This window comes from Mya arenaria, chromosome 2, assembly GCF_026914265.1.
Source record: "Mya arenaria isolate MELC-2E11 chromosome 2, ASM2691426v1".
Classification (NCBI taxonomy): Eukaryota; Metazoa; Mollusca; class Bivalvia; order Myida; family Myidae; genus Mya; species Mya arenaria.
The window spans coordinates 64,603,402-64,616,421 of NC_069123.1; the positions used below are offsets into that span (position 1 = coordinate 64,603,402).

At 36.6% G+C, this 13,020-nt stretch overlaps 1 protein-coding gene across 2 annotated transcripts in view; it reads left to right on the forward strand.

Annotated features, from left to right (window-relative positions):
* LOC128222377 (BMP-2-inducible protein kinase-like) overlaps window positions 1–13,020 on the forward strand; it is a 30,606-nt gene extending 17,586 nt beyond the window's left edge. For both annotated transcript variants that reach the window (XM_052931361.1, XM_052931355.1), the window contains exons 13-17: window positions 274–588; window positions 973–1,193; window positions 2,384–2,517; window positions 2,878–2,970; window positions 9,611–13,020. In XM_052931361.1, coding sequence (XP_052787321.1) covers window positions 274–588; window positions 973–1,193; window positions 2,384–2,517; window positions 2,878–2,970; window positions 9,611–11,715 — 2,868 coding nt within the window. In that variant the 3' untranslated portion in view covers window positions 11,716–13,020. The remainder of the gene's footprint in view (window positions 1–273; window positions 589–972; window positions 1,194–2,383; window positions 2,518–2,877; window positions 2,971–9,610) is intronic.

The window sequence follows — 13,020 nt, forward strand, 5'->3', positions numbered from 1 at the left end:
ATAAAACTAAAGCCTGCATACTGCTTTTAAAGGTTAAAATAGGATTTTACTGCATTTTTTAAGTTATATAGTAGTAAAGTCTGTAAAGTGGACAATTTTAAATTCAGATGAGCAATTAATTCTTAACCAGTGCAAGCTCATTTTGCTAAAATGGTAATAAAATACTGTGTAGTATTTGTGTCAATAAAACACAAGTTTTTCTTAAGACATTAACATAGTGTTTTATTTGGCAACATGGAATTAAATCCTTTGCTTACTGGTGCTCACTTTCAGCAATACCTGATAATGCAGCAGCAGCTACAGCAGCAGCAGGCCGCCCAGCGGTCGCGGCCGTCAGAGTCGTCGGACGAGGATCAGTTTAACTTGTTACTTCAAGAACGGCTGCAGGTGTCCGCCCCTGTGACCACGGCGACAACTGCAGGCCCTAGTTCTGGTGCTGTGCCCACCCAGGCCGCAAACTCAAGGCACCAAGAGCAGCTGATTGTATTCAGCGACAGTGAGACAAACACCAACCAGAATAATCAGCAAACATTCCAGGAGGCTCGCCTCAAAACAATACCAAATAAACCGCCCAAACCTCCAAAACAGGTATTGTAATATTAATAACACAGCAGTAAAAATGTGCTAAGCATGTCATCTTTTGTTTGATGCCATTTGTTTGTTGTCATTAAGCTTTAAAGTGTTATGCATGACCCTCATTTGTACTAGGACTGGATGTATTAGCATTCCAGTAGTCATTGGCATCACCATGCAAAAGTTTAACCATAGTCATAGCTAAACAGATAACGAATGAAACTATGTACACAAGTTTGCAATGTCAATTTATTTATGTATAAAAAGGCTTTAATAATTATTGAGATATGTTTTTTATACTGAAAACCATCACTAACTAACAAGCATATTCTTCTCTCGGCAAATCTCTTGTTAAATATGTTTATGTATAATATTAACATTTTTCTTTTTCCATTGTAGGTTACAACCAGTCAAACTCTGATATCAATCACACCACCCACCTCCCCAAAACCAGCGCCTCGTTGTCACCGGCGCAATGTGAGTGACACATCAGGCTACCGGATGGGCGGGCGGGGCAGCGCATTCCGGGCATATGGAGGAACCGGGGGCGATTCACTCAGTGTTGTGTTTGATCACAAGTCCAAGTCAGCCACCACCAGTCCTGTCAACTCACCACCAAGGTAAGCTGCCAGGAATATACAACATCCTGGTTAATTTTTCTATGAATATGTTTACAAACTTCTCAAATTTATGTAGAATAACGTTCACTTTATGGACAGTCAGTCACCCTTTATTTTAAACAATGGAATACACAAATTCTGAAGAAAAAAAATGGCAATTCCAAAACATTTTGCTTAATTTTGATGATAATGTGTAGAATCAGATGTGTTTTTATGCCCCTGAACAGTTGGTTCTTCCATTTGTCTGCCCGTCCGTACTTGTGTCAAGCTCAACTTCTTGTGTCCTGGCTGTAACTTTCTCTTGTATGGGCAGATTTTATAATAACTTGCCACATGTGTTTGACACACCAAGCTGACATGTCATATGCACCACCTTGTCACATCCTCTAAAGACAGGTGTGACACTTACATGGAATGCTGCATATAAGGACATAGAGTATAGGTGGTTGTGTCTGGGCTTTCTCAAGAATGGACAGATTTTAAAATTACTTGCCACACATATTTGACATTCCAATTCAATGTGTCGCATGCAAGACCAGTGTCCCTACCTCTAAGGTCAAGATCACACGTTGTTTTTTTGTGGTTTTTTTCCATTCTAAATGACCTTTGCACCACACTTGCGTATCATATCAGGGGCATTTGTCAATTATAGTGACAGCTCTTGTTTTGATTTAAACTGCAATGTTACAAAACTCCATTGGTAAAGACCTGCCATAAATCAACCTTGTAAAAATACATACTTGAAAATTATGATTAATAATTGTACTATTTTAATTTACCACTTAGCTGCGGAGTTTAATGTATATTATTCATATATTTTTATTTTTTTCAAAACACAGAAATGGTAAAGCTTGATTTCAATTGATAAACTATCTTATACCTGAGTCAACATTACCAAGAGGCCTCAAAGATGCACAAAACAAGACCAAACTTTTGCACTCTACCACGATGTATGTGAAAATGGTTGGAAAAAAATCCTGTACTCATCAAAATCACTTTAAATTTAATACTTATGACATAATTTTACGACTCTTGACAAAATCTCATTCTTAGAACCTGTAAAAGTGTGTGTTTTTTCAATAATTTTGTGCTTAATGATATTGGTAAAATTAAGACAGTAAGGGCATACAGAAGGTTATTTATCACCCGTATTTATCACAAAGCCCAACCTACCTTATTCTTACCTCCAGGACACTGGCATCAATGGCGAGGACCATGTCGATGGATGAGTGGAATCCGTTTGAGGAGGATAACTTTGGTAATGAAACAGAGGACTCAATATTTGGGAAGGAGTTTGACAAGCTACGCCGGGGATCCAATAGCAGTAAGCAATTAAGCTTGGTTACCCTGGATGTTACCTGCAGGCATTTGTATAACACTATTAATTCATTGGTTTGGTCAAAGGTGAGCCAAAACGTTTATTGATTGGTCAATGTTATCCAGTAGTTACTATTAACCTTTTAAATCATTTAAATCTGCAAACTAGCTTTAATATAAACTATATATAGACTCTAAACTGTGGACAACTTTGAAGTGTTGCATACGCTTGGTTGTAGGTCTTTATGAGTAATGATTTTGATATTTGATTGATTTCATATCATCCTTTGTTACAAGTGAAGAAGTTGAACAGTGAAATGATCTGAGAGTGGTTGTACACTGAGCAGATTTTGTATGCATTTTACAGGTATATCGAACGTGAAGAGCCGTGAAGACCTGGTTATGTCTGGCTCTGACTCCTCCACTGATCCATTCCAAAATGCCCCCTTCAAGAAACATGGTGAGACAATATTACATTTACACCTTGCACTGTCTTGTCCCGTTCTGCTGTCTCCAAGACGTGTCTTGTCTGTCAAGCTGTTTTCTTCCATGAGAATCTTTCATCTACACTTTCATCTGCATGTAATGTGCATAATACATGGATGAAAAAATGTTTTAAGGACATGATGTATGTATAGTCTTGTGTTGATGTTTACTCTAAATCTTCTGATTTGTACCTTTCTTGAAGCAACTCCTTCATTCTGTGAACTCTTCTTCTGCACTGAGTCATTCATTCCTAATCTACCATCTCCCGTCATTGGCAAAGAATGTTTTTAGGTATTGTTTTAGGTATTAATTTCTTTAAGGTGTTCAAAACATTTGATATGAGATTTTAAATGTACATTATGTAGTATGATTTTAATATTGTTTATACAAAATGTATGTTTTTAAACTGTGGGCCATTGGAGGAAATATTTGTTTGCCTTTGTAAAACATGTTCAAGTGAAATGAATCAAAACCCATTTTTAGATTTTAGTTAATTTTTTACCTTACCAGATTATTATCATACAGGATAAAAATCGACAAACATTGTATTTCCCTATGGCATGCAGTAAAGTACTCCTGTGCAAAAACACACACACACATATCAAACACTCCCTAAATTCCATTTATACCACTATCATGATGAGTTGGCACTGTCCACATTTTCACAGGCAAACAAACTGAGTTTCTCCATTGGCATTGCAGGAGCCAAGGTTAGATAACACCTTGTGATGAGAGATGCTATGCATGGGTTACCTCCCCTCCTTGCCTGCGCCCACTGTACAGTTGTCTCCCCTGAGATGGCAACACTTCCTGCTCTATACAGGGTTACAGCCCCTACTCTCTACCAGAGTTACTGCCCTTGGTATTGTGTAAATATTCTGTGTATGGAGATGGTGCTGGGATGGCGTGAGACTGTTATAGAGGATCTGTGTGCTAGCATTATACATGCATCTGTTGTAAATCTGGTTTCTGATTGTTACTTGCATTTTAAATTAAGAAAAATGTGTTTGAAAGTGTGATTACTGGGTTGTCTTTATATTCTTAAATATGAACGTAATATTTATTAATTTAAGTTGTTAATTGTGAGTTCCATTAGGCTAAATTTTATTCCTAAGTTTGCTGACAATGTTAAGCATTTACAAGTTACATATATTTCCAATGAAATCGCAGTATTTAAGGACATATGATTTTCATGCACTTAAAGTATAGATTTTGTATATATATATATAGATATATGCATTGTACTCTTTTTGAATATATCGTGTTAAAAATACTTTAACTCATGTGATGTCTGGTTTGGGAATTTTAAATTTCATTATTTGTTTGGTTTTCAATCATTTTGATTATTTATGATGAAATATCATCCCCATGACTGTCATTTTAATCACATGTAACAATTGACATGTATGAATTGGCGTCATTACAGAGTTGGTGTGTGACATACACCACAGTCATGGCAAGTCTCTCGGTACTATATGGGAACAGTGGCAGCTCTGAGACGGCGTACATACAAACATAGGAATGAGTAGGGATGGGTTTTCAAATTTAAAGGGCTGCCATAGTCTAATGCCTTGGAAGAGATTTTATCCCAACTACTTGTAATTCAATGATAATGTTAAATGTTTTTAAAATGGTCTTTGAAACTAATTATATGTCTTTCTCCTCACCAGAAGATGAGATCAGTTTTGGAATAAGGATTAAATAAAAATATACTTCTAGCATTTTCCCAACGTTTGCACAATCTGCAAAAAGTATGTTTTACATCTGAGAAATCCTCTGTTGATGTGTTGATGAGTACTACACCTTGTGTTTACATTTAGTCATTATAACCATTCATACTATGATTTACAATTACATTTTTTTAAGTTCAGAATTGTTAAGGTACTTTAATTTTGTCTAATTCAGTTGTTAGAGAATCTTTTTGCAGGAAATTGTAAGACTTCTTTGTTTTAAAAGCAGCTAAGCAATCTTGAGAAAGCAAACCAGTTTGCATTAATTTTGAAAAACTTGTTTAATATTCCCATTTATATTATGATTGTAAAACCCTACAGACCGAGCATAATTTTCTTAAAGCTGAAATTCAACACTCTTTTTGATTATAGGTACAAGCACTTAACTTTACTGAAGAGTTTTACTCAATGCAGTATTGTATACTTAAGACTGTGGTTGAAAAAGCTCAGATATATAAGTCTGTATAATGGATATATGAGCCGCATCGCGCGATTTTGGGCCTTGGGACATATTTGCTTTTACATTGTTTTAAGGTATTTGAATGAAATGATATTTCAGGAATATATTCTGAAAATTTCATGATGATATCACTTAAATAACGTAAGATACGTGCTTACAAGTAAGACCATGTATTGCACATTTTGAATACTAAATTTGACGTCATTCAAATGACGTCGTAAGGAAAGCACATTATTCAAATGACGTGCAAAATTAATGTATCAATATTGCAACTAGCTTATAATTTAGATTATTTTCTTATCACAGAATCTTCAAGGACCATTAATTTAGATAAAAATAATGAATCATTTTTGTATTTTTAATACATTCGGTCATTTTAAACACAGACTATTAATCTGGTCAAAATATGTCGGGACGAAATCCATGGTTGCATGGAAACATGAGTAAACCAATGGTCATAAATTGTTGAGAAAATGATGCACCAATGACAAATTTTAAAAAGATAGAAGTTTGGAAGAAATTGATTAACATAGAAAAAATCATTATTTTTGGCATTTTTTATTAATGATTATTTCATTTGTAACCATTATGTCCGAAGGCCCAAAATCGCACTATGCAGCTCATCTATTCTCTCCTTTTTTGCATATTAAATGCTGTATCTGATCTGGGATATCTGAGCCTTACCTTGACACAGCCTTTGCCAATTTTGCCTTCTTGTATTATTCTATCTCAATATTTTTGCAGTATTTAATGTTAAGTATGAATGTTTTTCGGGTTTTTTTGGGGGGGTTTTACATTGATATTGGCGGATTGCAAAATTTAACCATGGACCTGACTCCCAACTAGTGAAGATACTCCCATGAAACATAGTACACATGTAATCCGCACTTGTCCAGAAAGGGCCATAAGTTGGGCTTTAATAATTTAATAATTGTTAAAAAAGTTAAATCCCTTGTTAAAAGGAAAAAGAAAAGAAAACAACAGGTGAGCGTTTACATCCACTTATAGTGCTCTTGTAATTTTTTACATTTTGACCATTTGTTTTTTACATTTCTTTTCTAGCCCATAAGTTTTTGTGGTTTGGCAGGGTATTATTTTACAAGGCTGTATTACATACTTGTTGGTCATATATATGTGGTTTTAAGTCAAAGGTTGTCTGTATACCCATGTATTCTAAATAAGCGCCCATTTATGTCAGATGTTTCTTTATACGTTTTATGTATAAAAATCCAGATTTGTCTTTCTGTTTTATTGACACCCACATATAGAATAATCTGTCATTTTGTATTCTTTAGAAAATGCATTAAAGCTGCATTCTCACAGATTGAACGTTTTAACAACTTTTTCATTTTATGTCTTGGAATGGGCCATTTTTTGCGAAATTCCATGGAAACCAGTTATATAAGACTGCTGACAAAAAATTAGTTCGCAGATTTTTATATTCAAGTTCAAAAATAAATGTTTTATGCATTTTTCTAAACTGTTAGTAACGGCATAAAACATAATTTTCGAACGGAAATATGAAAATCTGTGATTTGATCTTTTGTCAGCAATCTATTATCATCGGTTTGCAGATATTTACGCAAAAATTTGCACTTTTGAAGACAAAAAAAATGTAAAAATGGTAAACTGTGAGAGTGCAGCTTTAAGAATAAAGAGAAGAATTGTGACTCTCAGAATTTCTGCATTTGAATATATATATATATATATATAAACAATAACTGTTTTGTGAACATTTTACTTGTAAGAACATTAGTTTATATTAACTATTTTTTGGAAAAGTTAAGTCTTTGAATGTCTTGCATATTCCATTGTCAGTGAAAAATATATTATGTTCATTTTGTTTGAAAATCTTGTGAAATGATAAACTACTGAATAACATTTTCATGCATCACCTAAAAATTCCTACTCATCTTCTCTTCATGCTGTTAAACGCACGTCTTCATCACATGTGTGTTCATCCCATGATTCTAATTGGTCTGTAGATAACATGATGTGCATATATGTATTGTAAAATGGTAATGTCCTGTAATTTTGATCATTTTGTTTAATACAGTTTATAATTGAAATCAATTGGTTTGATTGTTTATAGTGTAACAAGCTACACACTTGTCTTAACGCTTGTTTTTATGCATTGAACTTGCCTTGTTTTCATAACATTGTAATAACTCTATGATTGATGACGGAACTATTTCCATGATAATTGCCGGCCAGTCATTGGTGGATAATTGCCGACTAGTCATTGGTGGGTAATTGCCGGCCAGTCATAGGTGGGTAATTGCCGGCCAGTCATTGGTGGGTAATTGCCGGCCATTCATTGGAGGGTAATTGCCGGCCAGTCATTGGTGGATAATTGCCGACCAGTCATTGGTGGATAATTGCCAGCCAGTCATTGGTGGGTAATTGCCGGCCAGTCATTGGCGGGTAATTGCCGGCCAGTCATTGGTGGGTAATTGCCGGCCAGTCATTGGTGGGTAATTGCCAGCCAGTCATTGGTGGGTAATTGCCGGCAAGTCATTGGTGGGTAATTGCCGGCCAGTTATTGGTGGGTAATTGCCGGCCAGTCATTGGTGGGTAATTTGCACATGGAAATCTAGCCACAGACGAAAATCATACTGGTGGGCTACTTAACATATGAGTATATTATGTAAACAATAACATTCATTAGGCCAATTGTTCAGATCTTTGGAAAGTTAACAGGGTGATAAACGACAGGGTTGGTAACTATTAAAGGAGATATGAATTATTATGTTCTCATATATTTGAATAACAACAAGTACAGCTGAAACAGTTGTCTCAAGTCATGTTAGAAATACTGTAGATCATTAGTGTGTAGGTAAAACTTCCAGAACAATACAGATCTGAAAGTTAAATTGACAGTAGTTCTGAACGATCAGCCCAATGATCCCATAATAGGCAACCATATATAGGAGCACTGTATGGTTATCAAGTATCTGTGTATGCAAGATGGGACTGCTTAAACTTCTAAATGATGCATAATTTATGGAATTTGTTGATTTCTTCCAACAGTACATTCTTTGCCAATGATTAGAGCTAGTGCAATATTTGTGATATGTACAGAATACAGTAGATTTATTAACCAAAAATGAGTTTCTTATTTATTGTTTGTTTGTTTTGCGTCAATGAAATATCGTTTTAACCTTTATATTGTAGGTATCATTGTCATGAAAAAAACTGTAATATTAGCCATAACTCTCAAATTGTTAAAAGATGTTGGCATGAAACCTGGTACAAGTGTTCACAATAGGCACATTAGTAACAAGTCTCAAAACATACGTGCTATGGCCTCTATTTAGGGTGGTCTTGTTCTCAGCTACAAATAAACCTCTCAGAAATTTTTTAGTGTATAGTAACAACACAATTTTGCTGGGTTTATCTAGAATACATAGATTTTGTTTGGATCCAAAATTCTGGGCTTATACAGTGGATCCAAAATTCTGGGCTTATACAGTGGATCCCAAATTCTGGGCTTATACAGTGGATCCCAAATTCTGGGCTTATACAGTGGATCCAAAATTCTGTGCTTATACAGTGGATCCAAAATTTTGGGCTTATACAGTGGATCCAAAATTCTGTGCTTATACAGTGGATCCAAAATTCTGGGCTTATACAGTGGATCCAAAATTCTGGGCTTATACAGTGGATCCAAAATTCTGGGCTTATGCAGTGGATCCAAAATTCTGGGCTTATACAGTGGATCCAAAATTCTGGGCTTATACAGTGGATCCCGGATCCAAAATTCTGGGCTTATACAGTTGATCCAAAATTTTGTGCTTATACAGTGGATCCAAAATTCTGGGCTTATACAGTGGATCCCAAATTCTGGGCTTTTGCAGTGGATCCAAAATTCTGGGCTTATACAGTGGATCCCAAATTCTGGGCTTATGCAGTGGATCCCAAATTCTGGGCTTTTGCAGTGGATCCAAAATTCTGGGCTTATACAGTGGATCCCAAATTCTGGGCTTATGCAGTAGATCCAAAATTCTGGGCTTATACAGTAGATCCAAAATTCTGGGCTTATATAGTAGATCCAAAATTCTGGGCTTATACAGCGGAATAACGTTTACTTGCCAAAAAAATGTGTAGAACCCAAGTGCAAAAATGAACGTAAACCAATATGGAAGTAACGTGTATTTGATATTTGAATAAATAGAAAATGGAGTTCTACGAGTTATGCTGACTAGTGGCAATGGCTGAGTGGTCGTTTATCAGACTATGGATCTATGGCAATTAACTTGTTTGCCCCCAACATCGAGACATGCTTCTTAATCACAAGAATAGTTGATTTAAAAACTGGATGTATGCTTGTAACCATAAAAAGCTCTATTGGACGTCAGTGGCTTGTTTATCAGTGCAAGGTAAAGTAAGTTTTACCATAACATTTTCTTCTTCTGTACTTCCAGATTTGGAGACAGACAGTGATTTGAGTGATGGGGATGAGGCTGACACTGGTGATACCATGGATACAGAGGCCCCGCAGCCCCGCACAGGAGACAAGTTCTCCTCCAACCCACTCTACCGGGCAGCATTTGCCATGGCAACCAAGTATAACAAACTGGTCGATACTGGCGATGATGAGTATGACCAAGGAGAGGGGAAGAAACTCATTGTAAAGGATAATGATGACAATGAAGAGAAAAACAAGAACAAAAAGTATAACAAACTGTTAAATGATGAAGACAATGAAAGAACTGCTAAACCGAAGAAATCAAAAGTTAGTAATAACCAAGTAAGTGTGAAGAAAATAAAAGATGAAAGTGCTAAAGATCATACTGACACTTTGACAGTACAAAAACCATTACCGAAGAATACTCACATAACACCATCTGGACAGGTGATCAAACCTCGTAAAAGAAGAGAGTCAAGCTCCTCACATGCAGATGAGGATGGTATTTGTGAACTGAAAGGCACTGAATTTTATTACAGAGAACTAGATGATGAGTATGGAAGCCGGCCAAGTGCTCATCTTACAAAGAAAGACCATGATGTTATCTCCATGGTTTCAACCTCCAGTCAAGAGTATGATCCCACTCCCAAACATGTGCCCATTCCTGCCCCTAGAAGGAGCGTATCCGAGCCGGAGGTTGAGAGCACCCCTCCAGAGAAACCGGACCCTATCATTGGACATGAGCATGGGGTCAGACCCCTGCTGGATGATGATGAGCTTGAGGATGCATATGGTGGTCAAGGTCCAAGCCAGAGTGGACAAAAGGCACCTGAACTAAAGGAGGAAGAGGTTGAGAACATCTCCTCCCCTTACACATCAGTACCCACCTCCCCTGACCTCAGGTCTGAGACCACTGACATATTTGGAGCTGCACCATTTAAGAAGAAAACTGTACGCAGAAAAAGGCCAAGTTCTGGTCTCCACACAGCTGTTGACACAAAGACAGAAATCACAAAACCTGCAGTAGCAGGCAAACCAATGGTTCCGCCAAAGCCACGCTTGCCATCGAAATCTTCCTCCACAAGAGATGACAGCCAAAAGCCAACCCCTGCCGCCAGAGCTAGAAACAAAAGACACAGTTCTGGAGGAGATATGAGGCAGGGACTTCTGGCCAGGAGTGATGACAGTGACAGTGGTGAGATGGTAAATGACATTTTTGGCAATGCTCCATTCATGAAAAGGTCTTCCAGTTCTACAGATGCAATTTTGCACTCAGCTTCCCCACATTGTGACTTTGTAAAAGGATCTTATCCAGATCATAGAAATGGTGTTACCAATAGTTTCAGTGCAGACAGTCTCAATTTCAGACCAGAGCATGTTCAAGACTCATTTGGAGCTGTACCATTTGATTCGATGCACTCTAAATCTTCAACATTAGTGAATAAATCTGCTGAAACCAGTGTTAATAAAAATCCTGCATTCCAAAAAATCCCTTATCAAACCGTCTGTACAGTAACTGAAGTGACCAGCTTACATAAACAATTTGTAACCAAACCAGAAATCAAGCAAATGTTCACAGATACAAAGCCTCTGGCAACCTTACCCCCTAATGTTAAACGAGAGTCCTCAAAAATGCGAGACACAAACAGTAACATCCCCTCACCAAATTACCAGAAGTTCAAAGATTTGTATGACTCGGATGACTCGGATGATGATGACGAGTTTGCTCTGACAGAGAAGATAAAACATCAGAAAGCTAAGCCTTCCCGAAGTCCCAGACCTGCAGATAGAGACATTGAAAAATCAGCTTTCTCCAACATGAGCTTCAATGATGAGTTTGAGGATGAAGAAAACGAGATTCCCGGAGCAGGAATGTCTGCCTCCATACATGAGGGTGCTCTACAGCCTGTACAGGGAGCGGCAGGCCATGGTATGGGGGTGCAAAAGTCTCACACCTCGAACTTCACCAAGGAACCTTCCCCTGTAAACCAAGACTCTGTGAAAGCAGGAGGCTATGATACATTCACTTGGCCCAGAAAACGACACAAAATCCCAATGAAACCCCATGCAACTGCTGAACCATTTACTGTTAAGAAAAAAGTGGAAAGTATATTTAAATGAGTTATACTTACAGTAGATACTTCTATCCATGTATCACTGATTAGTTTGTGTCATAATAATTAAGCATATGATGTGTTGTCATTAATAACAATATGTGTTTGTTTTTCTCCTGTTAACTTCTACTCATGTACAATGGTGTCCATTCCATGTTTGTGAAGTTGTTGGGTATTACAACTCATGATAAAAATATCTAGTACTGGATGGCTGGATCAGTAGACTGGGACAGTAGTGACAGACTCCATGGAGCTTCAGTATAAACAAGATATATGCCTATCAAATGCAGTTGATACGAGTCATTGGAAACTAGCATCATCTTGTAGCGAGTGAGCTTGTAACAATATGGTACATTGAGTTTTTAGGGAGGCCTATTCGGCAAGCATGTGTCTTTCTACTAAGTTTAGTATATTTGTTAGTATAATTTATGGTATTGATTATTATCATATTTGCACTTGTATTTGTTAAAAACAGAGCAAATCTGTTTGCATGAGCATTTTGGGGAGTAAGCTCATATAAAGTCACATAAATTGTCAAAAACGAATAAAGTGATTCAAAAATAATTTTAAATTTTCCGATGCTCATCGATTTAGAAATTGCTTTTACCAGATCTTGTCCAAGAAAGTGCAAAAATATAGATGACAGCTTTGGCGCTTTGTTTGTGCTGTATAAGAAAAAAACATGCTGGCTTGTATATCATCTCTGCTTCTGTATCATAGGCTTAAACTCTTTGAAAGCAAATGAACACTGGTTAAATAATTTGAAAGTTGATTCGTTGATCTCTGTTAAGTGAGAACGCCGTTTTACTCGAGCATTCAAATATATGTATAGCTCCTGCAATTCGGCAGTGCTGAAACATAGTTGATTTTCATGCTAATATCCTTAAATTAGTCCAAGAGTAAACAGACCCTTGAAAGAATGTCATGCGTTCAATACATTGAGTTTATATTAGCCTTATTGTTCAACAGTTAACACCTAGGCTTGTATGATACCATTCTGAGCCATGTGTCCACCAACTCTGTTACGGGATGCTTTTTTCTTAGAACTAACTCGAGATTCGAATAAAAATAAACCGTATAAAATGCATTTTTAGATGTCTACTGTGGTGATAATCTGACAAAACAGTACATTTGATTGTTATATTTGCCTAACCTGAGTGTGTTGTTTGTTTATTGACAACTGTTTATGTGATTGATTTATTTATTCTTGTATAACTTATCGTTTATGTTTGCTAGTCAAACATGGATAGAGTATGCACATTTTTGGTTCTAGATTATGGTAGTTAAAGAATAAAATCAAGTATAAGATGTA